The 13,549-nt window shown below is 39.9% G+C and overlaps 1 protein-coding gene across 4 annotated transcripts in view; it reads right to left on the reverse strand.

Annotated features, from left to right (window-relative positions):
- Positions 1 to 13,549, reverse strand: part of SCP2 (sterol carrier protein 2) — a 118,247-nt gene that overhangs the window by 20,996 nt on the left and 83,702 nt on the right. For all 4 annotated transcript variants that reach the window (XM_054487356.2, XM_054487362.2, XM_063655805.1 and 1 more), the window contains one exon: positions 2,420 to 2,522. In XM_054487356.2, coding sequence (XP_054343331.1) covers positions 2,420 to 2,522 — 103 coding nt within the window. The remainder of the gene's footprint in view (positions 1 to 2,419; positions 2,523 to 13,549) is intronic.

Consider the following 13,549-nt stretch of genomic DNA (forward strand, 5'->3'; position numbering starts at 1 on the left):
TCACTCTCATGAATTGGTAATGTTTGTAAATTAGTACTCTCTTTCTGGTGGGTAGTTTGGCAATACGTATCAACATACACAATGCACATAGCCAACCACCCAACAATTTTCCTCCTTTATTTATATTAAATTGATCATAGCTTAAATACTTAAATATGAGTGCAAAAGGAAAATTATTACAGCACTGTTTTACTTGAAAATGTTAAATAAAACCTGATATTCATCACAGGAAGCTACTTAAATTTTGACAAATACATAGGAATACATACTATGTATTAAAAATGAGGGTAAACGGCCGGGCACAGTGGCTCATGCCTGTAATCCCAGCACTTTGGGAGGCCAAGGCGGGAAGATCATGAGGTCAGGAGATAAGAGACCATCCTGGCAAACATGGTGAAACCCCATCTCTGCTAAAAATACAAAAATTAGCTGGGTGTGGTGGCACATGCCTGTAATGCCAGCTACTCGGGAGGCTGAGGCACGAGAATCACTTGAACCCGGGAGGTGGAGGTTGCAGTGAGCCAAGATCGCACCACTGCACTCCAGCCTGGGTGACAGAGCGAGACTTTGCTTCAAAAAAAAAAAAAGAGGGTAAAGATTTAGATTTATGGCCATGGAACATACTGTCAAAAGAAAAACATAGGTTATAAAACAGGTAGCCCTATGTGGATGCATCCCAAGATGGTTGCAGGACAGGTCTGCAGCTTCTAGGCCAATGCCTGGCCCTGCTCTCCCTCAGGACGGTTGTAGATTATAATGAAAGTCCTGGGAATATTGGGTTCTTTCACAAGACACATCAGTTATATCACCTGTATTCCCATCCACAGTGCAATCATCTCAGATATTAAGTAGTCCTCTGGCCTATAATAAGGATTATGAGATAAGCACAATGTTTGCCTTTCACACCGTGGCTCTAACGTGAGTGAAATATAGTTTAAATATTCTATTTATTCCAGCCCACTTTGATCACCTTAATAGATGTGTAATTTGCATTGTGATTATGGCTGTAACCATGCCTTGTATGGTCTCAGATCTAAAATCCATAATGAAATACAACCAGGCAGAGGCTCACGCCTGTAATCCCAACACTTTGGGGGGCCAAGGTGAAAGGATCACTTGAGCCCAGGGGCTCAAGGCTGCAGTGAGCCATGATCATGCCACTGCACTCCATTCTGGGTGACAAAGTAAGACTCTGTTTCAAAAAAAAAAAAAAAAAAAAAAACAGAAAGAGATCCCAAGATTCTTCTAAGTTTAAAACAATGAAATAAATACCAATTTTGCCTGAAGAGAATAACTCTCTTTCTGGAGAGTTATTTTTAGATTGCCTTAGTATGATTATTACCTATCAAGAACTAATTATTGTACATAAAAATAGATCCGCATATATAGGACAATAAAAAACAACAGGTGTAGTGGGCACGGTGGCTCACCCCTGTAATCCCAGCACTTTGGGAGGCCAAGGAGGGTGGATCACTTGAGGTCAGGAGTTCAAGACCAGCCTGACCAACATGGTGAAACCCTATCTCTACTAAAAATACAAAAATTAGCCTGGCGTGGTGGTGGGTGCCTGTAATCCCAGCTACTCAGGAGGCAGAGGCATAAGAATCACTTGAACCCGGGAGGTGAAGGCTGCAGTGACCCAAGATCGTACCACTGCACTCCAGCCTGGGCAACAGAGCAAGACCCTGTCTCAAAACAAAACAAAACAAAAAACAACAGGTTTTTTTGACCCTAGGTTAAAACTGTAAGTTAATATACACAGAGAGAGATGTCTGAAAGAATGTTAACCACTGTTAACATTTCAGTAAACTCTGAGTGGCAGAATTTGGGGAGATTTTAAACTTTTGTTTAAAAGGTTAAAACAAAAGTATAGCGTAAAATTTATACTATTCATAAACATATATTTTTGTATAGTATAAATTTTTTAAATTAGCATCATTTTTAAAACAAAAAAATTTTTTAAACTACTTTAAGAAATCAAAACACAATTTCTTTTTACAAAGAATTTTGATATATGTACAAAAAAGGCTCGTTTTAAATATTATTCTTTGGAATGATTTTAAGTAAGACCTTTTTAATTCAAAGGAAATTACACCCAAATAAATTAGAATCCCTTTACATTTTAACTTTGCCCATAACTGAATGACCCTCTGACAAAGAGGACCTAGAAAAGAGTGACAATTTTAACAGTATTTATTATAGTTCTTTAGCTCAAATCTGGAGATTCATACATTTCTGAACTGCATTCCTTTTAGAATTACAAGGAAGCCTTAATAGACACTCAGAAATCTAACTACACTCAATACTTGACAACATGATATAAATTTTCAATTGTACCACCTTGTGGCAACACCTGAAGCCTGTGTCTGCTTCCTCTAGCCTCAAGGTCCTTCCTGGCAATATTTTACATAAATCTTACCTCTTCAAGTTTCTTCTCAATCTCCTTAAAAACAAGATTTGCCTTAAATCCATCACTTGAAGAGCTGGTTGGAACAGCTTCAATTTGATGAGTTCTAGAAGAACTGGGGGAAAGAAACCGTTTCAATTCATGGAGTCACATAGGTACTAGGTTTTTCAACATTTATAAAATAGTAATTTTCAAAATTTTCAAAAACCCTAAGAACAGAGATGTTGCAAATCTTATCCAAAGGAAATCTTTAGTAGGCATATAATATAATTAAGCTTGGCCGGGCGTGATGGTTCAATGCCTGTAGTCCCTGCACTTTGGGAGGCCGAGGCGAGCAGATCACCTGAAGTCGGGAGTTTGAGACCAGCCTGGCCACCACGGAGAAACCCCATCTCTACTAAAAATACAAAAATTAGCTGGGCACGGTGGCACATGCCTGTAATCCCAGTGACTCAGGAGGCTAAGGTAGGAGAATCGCTTGAACCTAGGAGGCAGAGGTTGCAGTGAGCCGAGATGGCGCCATTGCACTCCATGCTGGGCAACAAGAGCAAAACTCCGTCACAAACAAAGAAACAATTAAGCTCTTCTCCTCATTTTTTCAACACATAATCAGCTCATTAGGAGCTAGAAGTTTTTCTCGAAAGTACAGTAAACCAAAGAAGCTACCCTCATGAATCTTACATGCTAGTGGAAGAGACAATTTAGAAACAAAAAATAATAATAATATAGTTAGCCAGGCACAGTGGCTCACACCTGTAATCCTAGCACTTTGGGAGGCCGAGGCGGACAGATCGCTTGAGCTCAGGAGTTCGAGACCAGCCTGGGCAACATGTTGAAACCCCGTCTCTATAAAAAATACAAAAATTGGCCTGGTGTGGTGGTGCGTGCCTGTAGTCCCAGCTACTCAGGAGGCTGAGATGGAAGGATTGCTTGAGCCTGGGTGATGGAACCAGAACATTTCTAAATAAATAAGTTATTTACTAACTCTATTATGGTGGCATGTGTCTGTAGTCCTAGCTACTCAGGAGGCTAAAGCGGAAGGATCACCTGAGCCTGGAAGATAGAAGCTGCAGTGAGCTATGATCACAACACTGCACCCCAGCCTGGGTGACAGAGTGAGATCCTGTCAAAAAAAAAAAAAAAAAAGTGCAGCAGTTGTTCAATAAGCATCTATCTTTTTCTACCCCTCTCCTCTCATGTATGTCTCCCTGCAGTCCTCCAATCCATTTCTCCTTCCTCTTTCCCTTTTCCTTCTATTATTTCATAATTTTTTTTTCTCTCTCTCCCACAGGGACTCTGTCGCCCAGGCTGGGGTGCAGTGGTCCAATCACAGCTTACTGTAACCTCGAACTCCTGGGCTCAGGCAATCTTGCCTCAGCCTCCCGAGTAAGCTGGGACTATAGGCGCATGCCACCATGCCCAGCTAATTTTTCAAATTTTTTGTAGAGGCAGGGGCCTTGTTATGTTGCCCAGGCTGGTCTCAAACTCCTGGGCTCAATCGATCCTCCCACATTGGCCTCCCAAGGTGCTGAGATTACAGATGTGAGCCACTGTGCCTGGCCTCATTTCATAAATATTTAATGACTTCTTGCTACATGCCAAGCAAGACATTTCAAAACACTGGGGATATGATAGTGAACAGATCAGACCCAGTCCTTGCACTTACTGAGTTTATATTCTTCCAGTGGAGGAGAAAAAGAAGTAAACACAAAATAACTGCAAACTGTACCAAGTATTTATGAAACAGGAGTAGGGTGACTATAGTTTACTATACATTTACATTTCTAAATAGCAAAAAGAGAATAATCAAAACAGAATAATTCAAATGTTTCTAGAATAAAGAAAAGACAAATATTTAAGGTGATGGATATCCCAAGTATACTGATTTGATTTTCACAAATTACATGAATGTATTAAATTATTACTTGTACCCTGAGACTATGTACATCAGTTATGCATCAATAAAAAATAATTTTAAATTTAAAAAAAAAAGGAACCTACTTTAGGAAGGACAGTCAAGGAATGACCTCTAAGACCTTATTAAAGGAAGAAAAGGAGCTAGCCATTCAAAGAGGAAACTGCAAAGATCCTGAGGGAGAAAGGAGTATGTTAAAAGAAAGTCAAATAAGACCAGAGTCTCTATAATACAGTAGGTGTGGGGAGAGTGACATGAAATGAAATTGGAGAACTAAGCAGGCCAAATGATGATGCAGGCAGGCCAAAGTAGGGAATTTGGAAATCCACAGAAATGATAACAGGGAAGTTAAATTGTTTGATTTGTGATTATTCTTACAACAGTGTGCTGAATGAATGATGATGGAGAGAGGAGCAAGAGGAGTGGGCACTAGTTAGGAGGCTGTTGGAATAATCCAGATAGGAGGTGATGGTGGCCTGGACTACAGAGGCAGTCTGCCAGTAGATAGAGAGTGGGAATAGATTCAAAATAGAAATAGAATCCACAAGCCTTGCTGTGGGGGTGAGGGAGATACAAAGAGGAAAGGGCAAGGATCATCCAGGCATTTGGCCTGAATAACTGGGTGATGGAGATGCCATTACTAGGACAAGGAGGAATGTAGTGGGAATAGAGGGGATCCAAGCTCTGTTTAAGGCACAGTAAGTATACTATTTTATAAAACAAGAAAGCCATGGATATAAGAGTCTGGAGCTCAGTGGAGAGGGCCAGCTAGAGATAAAATGGAGTATCATCAGCATAGTGAAAGCATTTAAATCCCTGGGCAGGGACTGTAAGAGAATTATAGAGAAACAAGAGAGCCCAGCACAATGCCCTTTAGACCTCCATTACTCAGAGTCAGGGACAGAAGAGAAAGCAGCAGCCAGTGATGCAAGAGGAAAACCAGAAGAGCATGGTGTCATAGGAGCCGGGAGCAAGATTCCAGGAGGGAGGGGCAAACTGTCAAATGCTGCCACAAGGTCAAGTATCCACTAGATGTGCACATGGAGAGTACAGATGACCTGACCTTGACAAAAGCAGTTTTCAGTGGAGGGTGGAAGTCAGATTATAGTGAATTGAAGAGTGAATAGAAGAGGGAAATAGACACAGCGTGGCTCTTCTGAGATATTAGTTTTAGCGGAACAGTAAAATGAGGTGGTCTCTGGAGAAGAATGTGGTGGTATCAAGGAAGAGTTGTGGGGTTTTTTTGGTGGGGGGGATAAAGATGACATCTTTATTTTGACTAATCTCTTAAAGAAATGTAGCATTTCTGGGCAGGCATGGTAGGTCACGCCTGTAATCCCAGCACTTTGGGAGGCCGAGGCAGGTGGATCATCTGAGGTCAGGAGTTCGAGACCAGCCTGGCCAACATAGTGAAACCCCGTCTCTACTAAAAATACAAAAATTAGCCGGTCATTGTGGTGCGCGCCTGTAAACTCAGCTACTCAGGAGTCTGAGGCAGGAGAATTTTCTTGAACCCAGGAGACAAAGGTTGCAGTGAGCAGAGATCATGCCACTGCACTCCAGCCTGGGCAACAGAGCAAGACTCTATCTCAAAAAAAAAAGAAAGAAAGAAATGTAGCATTTCCTTCTGGATGTGGGCATATGAGAGTCCTGTAACTTTTAAAAAATATTTTATTTTCCAATTTTTTATTGTGTTAAAATACACATAAAATTTACCATCCTAACCATATTTAAGTGTTCAGTTTAGTAGTATTAAATACAGTCATAATGTTGTGCAACCATCACCATCTTTCATCTCCATAACTCTTTTCATCTTGCAAAACTGAAACTCTACCCATTAAAGAGTAACTCCTCATTTCCCCCTGCTTCCAACCCCTGGCAACCACCATTCTACTTTCTGTCTCTATAATTTTGAATACTCTAGGTACCTCTAGGTACTATGATTCTAAGTGGAATCATATAGTATTTGTCTTTTTGTGACTGACATATCACTTGGCGTAATGTTCTCAAGGATCATCCATCTTGTAGCAGCACATCAGGATTTTTAAAAAGGCTGGGTTTCATTTCAAGATGAACAAATCAGAACAGGTATGCCTGATGATGGTAAGGAACCTGGAGAAAGGAGATGGAAGGAGAAAAATCTTGTGGCCTGTGACAGGACGAGGAGACTCAAGCGAAGAAAGAGGATAGATGGCTGTAATTCTAGTGTAGTGGGTCTGTAGGTCTTGGATGGAAGTTGAGGAAGTTTGGGTTTAACGGCTTCTATTTCTCAACAAAGTATAAGGCAAAGTAATCAGCAGAGAGTGAGGGTGAAAGGAAGGGTGTGGAGAGTCTAAATTGAAAAGAGAGCCTACTAGAGGAATCATATTAATATATGAACAGGGAATGGAACCTTAGCTCCAGCAAGCAGACTCTGTGCAGTCCTTGTTGCACAGAATGCCACTTCACACCTCTATGCCTTTGCCACTGCTGCTCCCTGGGTCCAGAATACCTCCGTCTTAGCAAACTCCATTTCTCCCTTCGAGACCCAGCCCTTTCAGGAAACTCCTTTTCTGCGAAACCCTACTAAATGTCAATGGCTTAAGAGCAGATACCATACCTTTTCTTTAAAAAAAATCTCTGTATTGCCAATTCCCAGCAAATCATAGGCATTTAGTGAATAGTGACTGAATGGAACTGAAGTTACCCTGAATTCTCCCTTGCCTAACTCCTAATTCCTCCTGTTCCATTCAGAGCAGAATTATCTATGGTACACTATATCGTCTTGGTCAAAAGTCGGAATATGTGACCTAAATTCAAGTAGCCACAACTAGTTCTCCACAAGCCAATTTCATTTCATTGGTCCAATTTTTCAGTTACTTTTAATCATCATTGTGCCTTTTTCCAAACTTGCCACGTCTTGCATGTTCCCAAAGGTCACAGGTGTGTCTTTTATCTTGCTTGTTTTGAAAAGCTCTTGAAGTTAGTGATGAACCAACTTTTCATCCAGATTAAAAGTTAATATGTAAAGTTTTATCAATATTTTCTGAAAACCCCTCATTCCTTAAAATTTATATATGTGCCCTGATCTAAGAAAACTGAATATATCAACTTAAACTCGGAGAGTATTCACATTCACAAAAGGATGTTCCTCATGATTTCTTTACATAAAAAGTTCTTTTATCAGAAACTAAATTCCAATTGGTTTTATTTTTTTAAATTTGGTTTATATATGTTTCTTGGAATAAATCTAGTATATAAACATTGAAAGGAAACTTGAAGATAAAAACCAGCAAATATCCTACTCAGCATATGAATGCCCTCCATGATTCTTGAAAATTTTCATTCTAAGGCCTAAAACAGGCTCTGCTACAACAATGTCAAAGACTGAGAGCACAGAGTAGCCAGGAAAACAGAAGCACCGCACTCAGCTAGAACCTTCATTCCTACCACTCAAGGCTCTCTCTCCTTAGATAAGTTATTTTAACTCTGATCATCAATCTCATCTATAAACAGAAATACCTAATGTGTGGGACTTTTATGAGGATTAAACAAAGAAGTACATGTGAAACACCTAGTGTGCTCCTGGCAGATACCAGGCCCTCAAAAAGTGATTGTGAAAGAACTCTTACAACTCAATAATTAAAATACAAAGACCCCAATCTTCAAATGCCAAAGGATCTGAATAGGCTTTTCTCCAGAAAAGATATGCCTATAGCCAATAAACACGAAAAGATGCTGATCATCAATAGCCATCAGGGAAATGCAAAGCCCAATGAAATACCACTTCACAAACACTAGGATGGCTAACACTAAAAAGACAGGTAACAAGAAGTAATGACAGAATGTGGAGAAATTGGAACCTTCAGCCATATAAAGGAATCAAGTACTGATATATGCCACAACACGGATGAATCTTGACAACATTATGCTAAATGAAAGAAGCCAGTCACCAAAGGCCATACAATGTATGATTTCATTTACATACAGTGTCCATAACAGGCAAATCCATAGAGACAGAAAGTGGGTTAGTGTTTGCCAGAGGCTGCAAGAAGGAGGGATTACTAATGGGTACACACTTTCTCTTGAGGTGATGAAAATGTTCTAAGATTAATTGCCGTAATGACCGCACAACTTTGTGATATGCTAAAAACCACTGAACGTACACTTAAAATGCGTGAATTGTAGGCATGTGAATTAGGTCTTAATAAAGTTATCTGAAATAATTTTTTAAAAACGGTTGATGAGGCCGGGCATGGTGGCTCATGCCTATAATCTCAGCACTTTGGGAGTCTAAAGCAGGTGGATCACATGAGGCCAGGAGTTCAAGACCAGCCTGGAAAAAATGGCAAAACACTGTCTCTACTAAAAATACAAAAATTAGCTGGGCCTGGTGGCCTGTGACTGTAGTCCCAGCTACTCAGGAGTCTGAGGCACAAGAATCGCTTGAACCCAGGAGGCAGAGGTTGTAGTGAGATGAGATCATACCACTGCACTCCAGCCTGGGTGACAAGGCAAGACTCTGTCCCAAAAAAAAAAAAAGAAAAAGAAAAGAAAAGAAAAAGCCCGAGCTCAGTGGCTCATGCCTGTAATCCCAGCACTTTGGGAGACCAACATGGGAGGATTACTTGAGGTCAGGAGTTCAAGGCTAGCCTGGCCAACATGGGAAACCCCATCTCTACTAAAAATACAAAAATTAGCCAGCTAGGCCTGGTGGTGCATGCCTGTAGTCCCAGCTACTCAGGAGGCTGAGGCAGGAGAATTACTTGAACCCGGGAGGCAAAGGCTGCAGTGAGCCAAGATTGCGCCACTGCACTCCAGCCTGAGCGACAGAGCAAGACTCCATCTCAAAAAAAAAAAAAAAAAGTGGTTGATGGCCAGGCATGGTGGCTCATGCCTGTCATCTCAGCACTTCGGGAGGCCAAGGCAGGTGGATCGCTTGAGCCCAAGAGTTCAAGACCAACCTGGGCAACATGGCGAAACCCTACCTCTACAAAAAAAATACAAAAATTAGCTGGGCATGACGGTGTGTGCCAGTGGTCCGAACTACTCAGGAGGCTGAGGTGGGAAGATTATCTGAGCCTGGGGAGGTCGAGGCTGCAATGACCCATGATAACACCACTGCAATCCAGCCTAGATGACAGAGTGAGACTCTGTCTAAAAAAAAAAGTGGTTGCTGTTATTCTTAGTGTTTGGGAAGATTATAAAGTCCTGCATTGTAATCAAACCTTCATCCCTAAAATGAAAATTTAACCAGTAATCAGTCTGTTCTGATTGGAGACGGTTGTACAATACACATAAGTTTCAGGGAATATCAAGTTCATTTGTAATCAGCTACTCCTCATGACCTCAGAGCAGGCACATGGTTCCATCACACATAGAAATACAGCCCACAGAGTTGAGAGTTGGAAGACAAACAAAGAAACCTCATAGAGGTATGGTGGGAGATATGATAAGATCCTCTTTGGCCAAGCTGTGGGCTTCAATGAGTTGGATATGTTCCCCATTCTGTACTAAAAATTTCAGTTCATTTTTTCCTAAACCCCTAAGTAATATCTATAATTAATAAATAAAACCATTTTCAGGCTGGGCACAGTAGCTCACACCTGTAATCCCAGCACTATGGGAGGCCGAGGTGGGCAGATTGCTTGACTCCAGGAGTCTGAGACCAGCCTGGGCAACATAGTGAAACCCTGTCTCTATAAAATTGAATTAAATTAAACTAAGATAAAACCATTTTTGACCTTTAACCAGTGACACGACTAGAGAAATAGGAAAGAAGAAAGGAAAATGCACTGGGAAATAAAAAACCAACAGTTTATTGAGCAACTACAATGTGTGGCAGATATTTTTAATTTGTTATTTTCTGATCCCTAAAGTACATATTTTCAGTATTTTCTAAATAAGGAAAAGGCTAAATTAATATGCTCAAAGCCAGTAGTGTGATCAAAAAGTTGATAAGGTGCTCTTCCCACTGATCAAAACTGTCTCTGATGGCATGGCATGGTGGCTCATGTCTGTAATCCCAGCACTTTGGGAGGCCGAGGCAGGCAGATCACTTGAGTTCAGGAGTTCAAGACCAGCCTGGACAACATGGCAAAACTCCGTCTCTACTAAAAATACAAAAATCAGCCAGGCACGGTGGCACACACCTGTAATCCCAGCTACTCAGAAGGCTGAGGCACAAGAATTGCATGAACCCAGGAGGTGGAAGTTGCAGTGAGCCGAGAATATGCCACTGCGCTCCAGCCTGGATGACAGAGGGAGACTCCGTCTCAAAAAAACAAAAATCTGTCTCCGGTAACTCTAGTCTATAAAATTTAAAAAGCTGTCACATACAAGTGACATTTAACTAGTTTTATAAATTCCTCATTCTAACTGCTAACAAACTGGTGGCTACATGAGTATGGAAACAGATATACATCACATTAAGATTACTGTGTGCATTCCTTAAATATCTGTTTTAAAACAAAACTAAAGTAATGCTTGCGTGTGCTACTGCGCTTGCTGAAGAGGCCTAGAAGTAATAATAACAAGCACACAGCTAACAGTCATTTGTGGTTTCCATATACCATTCTCTACTAAAAGGAACCAGGACTCAGAGAAATGACTGATCCTAGGGCTGAGGCATGGAAAGCACAGGACGAGCCTGGAATATCTTCTTGTGCCAGAAAGTAAGGAACTACTAAAAGGAATCATAGGGAAAAATGAATCAACTTGATCAGGTTCCCACTGGCCAAATCAGGGGCATTTTTAAAATCAAAATAATTGATACCACTTTATTATAACCCAGTGAATACAGTAAGAATTCATGAGTTTGTATGTATACATATATATGAATAAATTTTGAAATGGAAGACAAGGAAAAGCTCTTCTTTACAGAATAATGCCAGTTAATAAGTATAGAAAAAATGGTATCATCTCAAAGCATCTTGCTACAAATTACTTATTAATTACAAAGAAAAGAATAGCAACTTTTCAGAGGAAAACATGGTAGATGCCACATTAAGTGATTAAAGCTAACAACAGCAATATGGGTTAAACAACCTCATGCACCTCCAGATATGATGCACCTAGAAGGACACAACATAATTTCATGCTGCAAAAAATGTATAATCTGAATCTAATTTGGAGAAACATTAGGCAATTGCAAATTGAGAAACATTCTACTATTAAAGAATATACTTGTACTCTTCAAAAAAATCATGGTCAAGAAATACAAAGAAAGTCTGAGGGATCATTTCACATTAAAGGAAACCAAAGAGACATGACAGCTAAATGCATTTTTAGAGATTTCTCCTGAAAGGGAGAAAAAATAAGCTTAGAGTATATTTTATAAATATATTATTGGGACAGTTGTTGAACTGTGACTATGTTATTTGAATGAGTTCATAGTATTGTAACCATGTTTTTTCTTTTTTCTTTTTTTTTTTTTTTTTTTGAAACAGTCTTGCTCTGTTGCCCAGGCTGGAGTTCAGTGGCGTGATCTCAGCTCACCGCAACCTCTGCCTCCCAGGCTCAAGCGATTCTCGTGCCACAGCCTCCTGAGTAGCTGGGACTGCAGGCGTGTGCTACCACGCCTGACTAATTTTTGTATTTTTAGTAGAGAGGGGGTTTCACCATGTTGTCCAGGCTGGTCTCAAACTCCTGACCGCAAGCCATCCACTCACCTCAGCCTCCCAACCTGCTGGGATTACAGGCATGAGATACCACGCCCAACCCTGTTAAGTTTCTTGAATTTTATAACTACTGTGGTTAAGCAAAAGAATATCATTGTTTCTACAATTACACACTGAAATATTCAGGGATAAAGAAGCATAACAACTCCACCTTTCTCTCAGATAGTTAAGAAAAAAACGTATACAGATATAAATATATGTAGAGGAAAAATGATAAAACAAACGGGCAAAATGTCAACAATTGGTAAATCTAGGTAGAAGGTATAAGGGAGTTCCTTGTATTATTCTTAGAATTTTTTCCTGTTTGTTTGTAACTACCTAACAGGTTCTAATTGAAAAAGAAATTCAGGCCAGGCGCAATGGTCCACGCCTGTAATCTCAGCACTTTGGGAGGCAGAGGCAGGTGGATTACCTGAAATCAGGAGTTTGAGACCAGCCTGGCCAACATGGTGAAACCCTGTCTTTACTAAAAATACAAAAATAAGCCGGGCGTGGTAGTGAGCACCTGTAATCCCAGCTACTTGGGAGGCTGAGGCAGGAGAATCACTTGAACCTGGGAGGCGGAGGTTGCAGTGAGCTGAGATTGTGCCACTGCACTGCAGCCTGGGTGACAAGAGCCAAACTCTGTCTCAAAAAAAAAAAGATAGAAAAGAAAAGAGAAAATATGAACAAGTTAATCACCTGCAATGCTACTACTCCAACAATTTTTCTCTATCCATTTTTCTGTATTGCTTCTCGTTGTCCTTATTTATGGGCATGCATGCAGTTGTAATCATTATATAGAAACAATTTTTACTTCTAATTTAACTTCTTATATCACTTAGGATCTTCAAATAGTACCCACTGGGTTAAACTTTCAAGCTAACTTAGTTTTCCATTAAAAAGAAAATGGGAATAATACAAATATGCCTCAACCAAAGAATGGGTAAGCAAAACACTTCCATACTATGGAATATTATTGAGCAATAAAAGGGGACAAATTACTGATACACACAATAACGTGGATGAATTTTAAAATGTGTAATACTAAGTGAAAGAAGCCAGACTCAAAGGCTGTTTGATTCCATTCACATGACGCTCTGCAAAAAGGAATATTACAGGGGTGGAAAACAGATCAGTGGTTGCCAGAGGCTAGGAGAGAAGGAGAAGGGTTGACTACACAGATGCACAAGGAACATTTTTGGGCAATAAAACTATTTTATATCTTGATTATGGTGGTAGTAATATGACTGTATGTTTATCAAAACTTGTGGAAATATAATACAAAGAATGAATTTTACTGTATGTAAATTATACCTTAATTTTAAAAAAAGAAATACAAAACAAAGTTGGGCTTTAAAAGGGGGTTTTATTTAACAGAATATAGAATACAAACCTATTCTCAGTCTGTAGAACAAAAGTTCCTCTCTTACGTAAAATGAATAGGATGTTATAATACAAAGTTGATATTCATGTTCAAAACTGGTCTAAATTAAAGTTTAATTGTGAATCAAATGTACTTGTTCACAGCTCTTAAATGTGACCTCTCCTCTTCATTGTTCACAGGCTGTGTTGCAACACTAAACATTT

This window comes from Pongo pygmaeus, chromosome 1 (genome assembly GCF_028885625.2).
Source record: "Pongo pygmaeus isolate AG05252 chromosome 1, NHGRI_mPonPyg2-v2.0_pri, whole genome shotgun sequence".
NCBI lineage: Eukaryota > Metazoa > Chordata > Mammalia > Primates > Hominidae > Pongo > Pongo pygmaeus.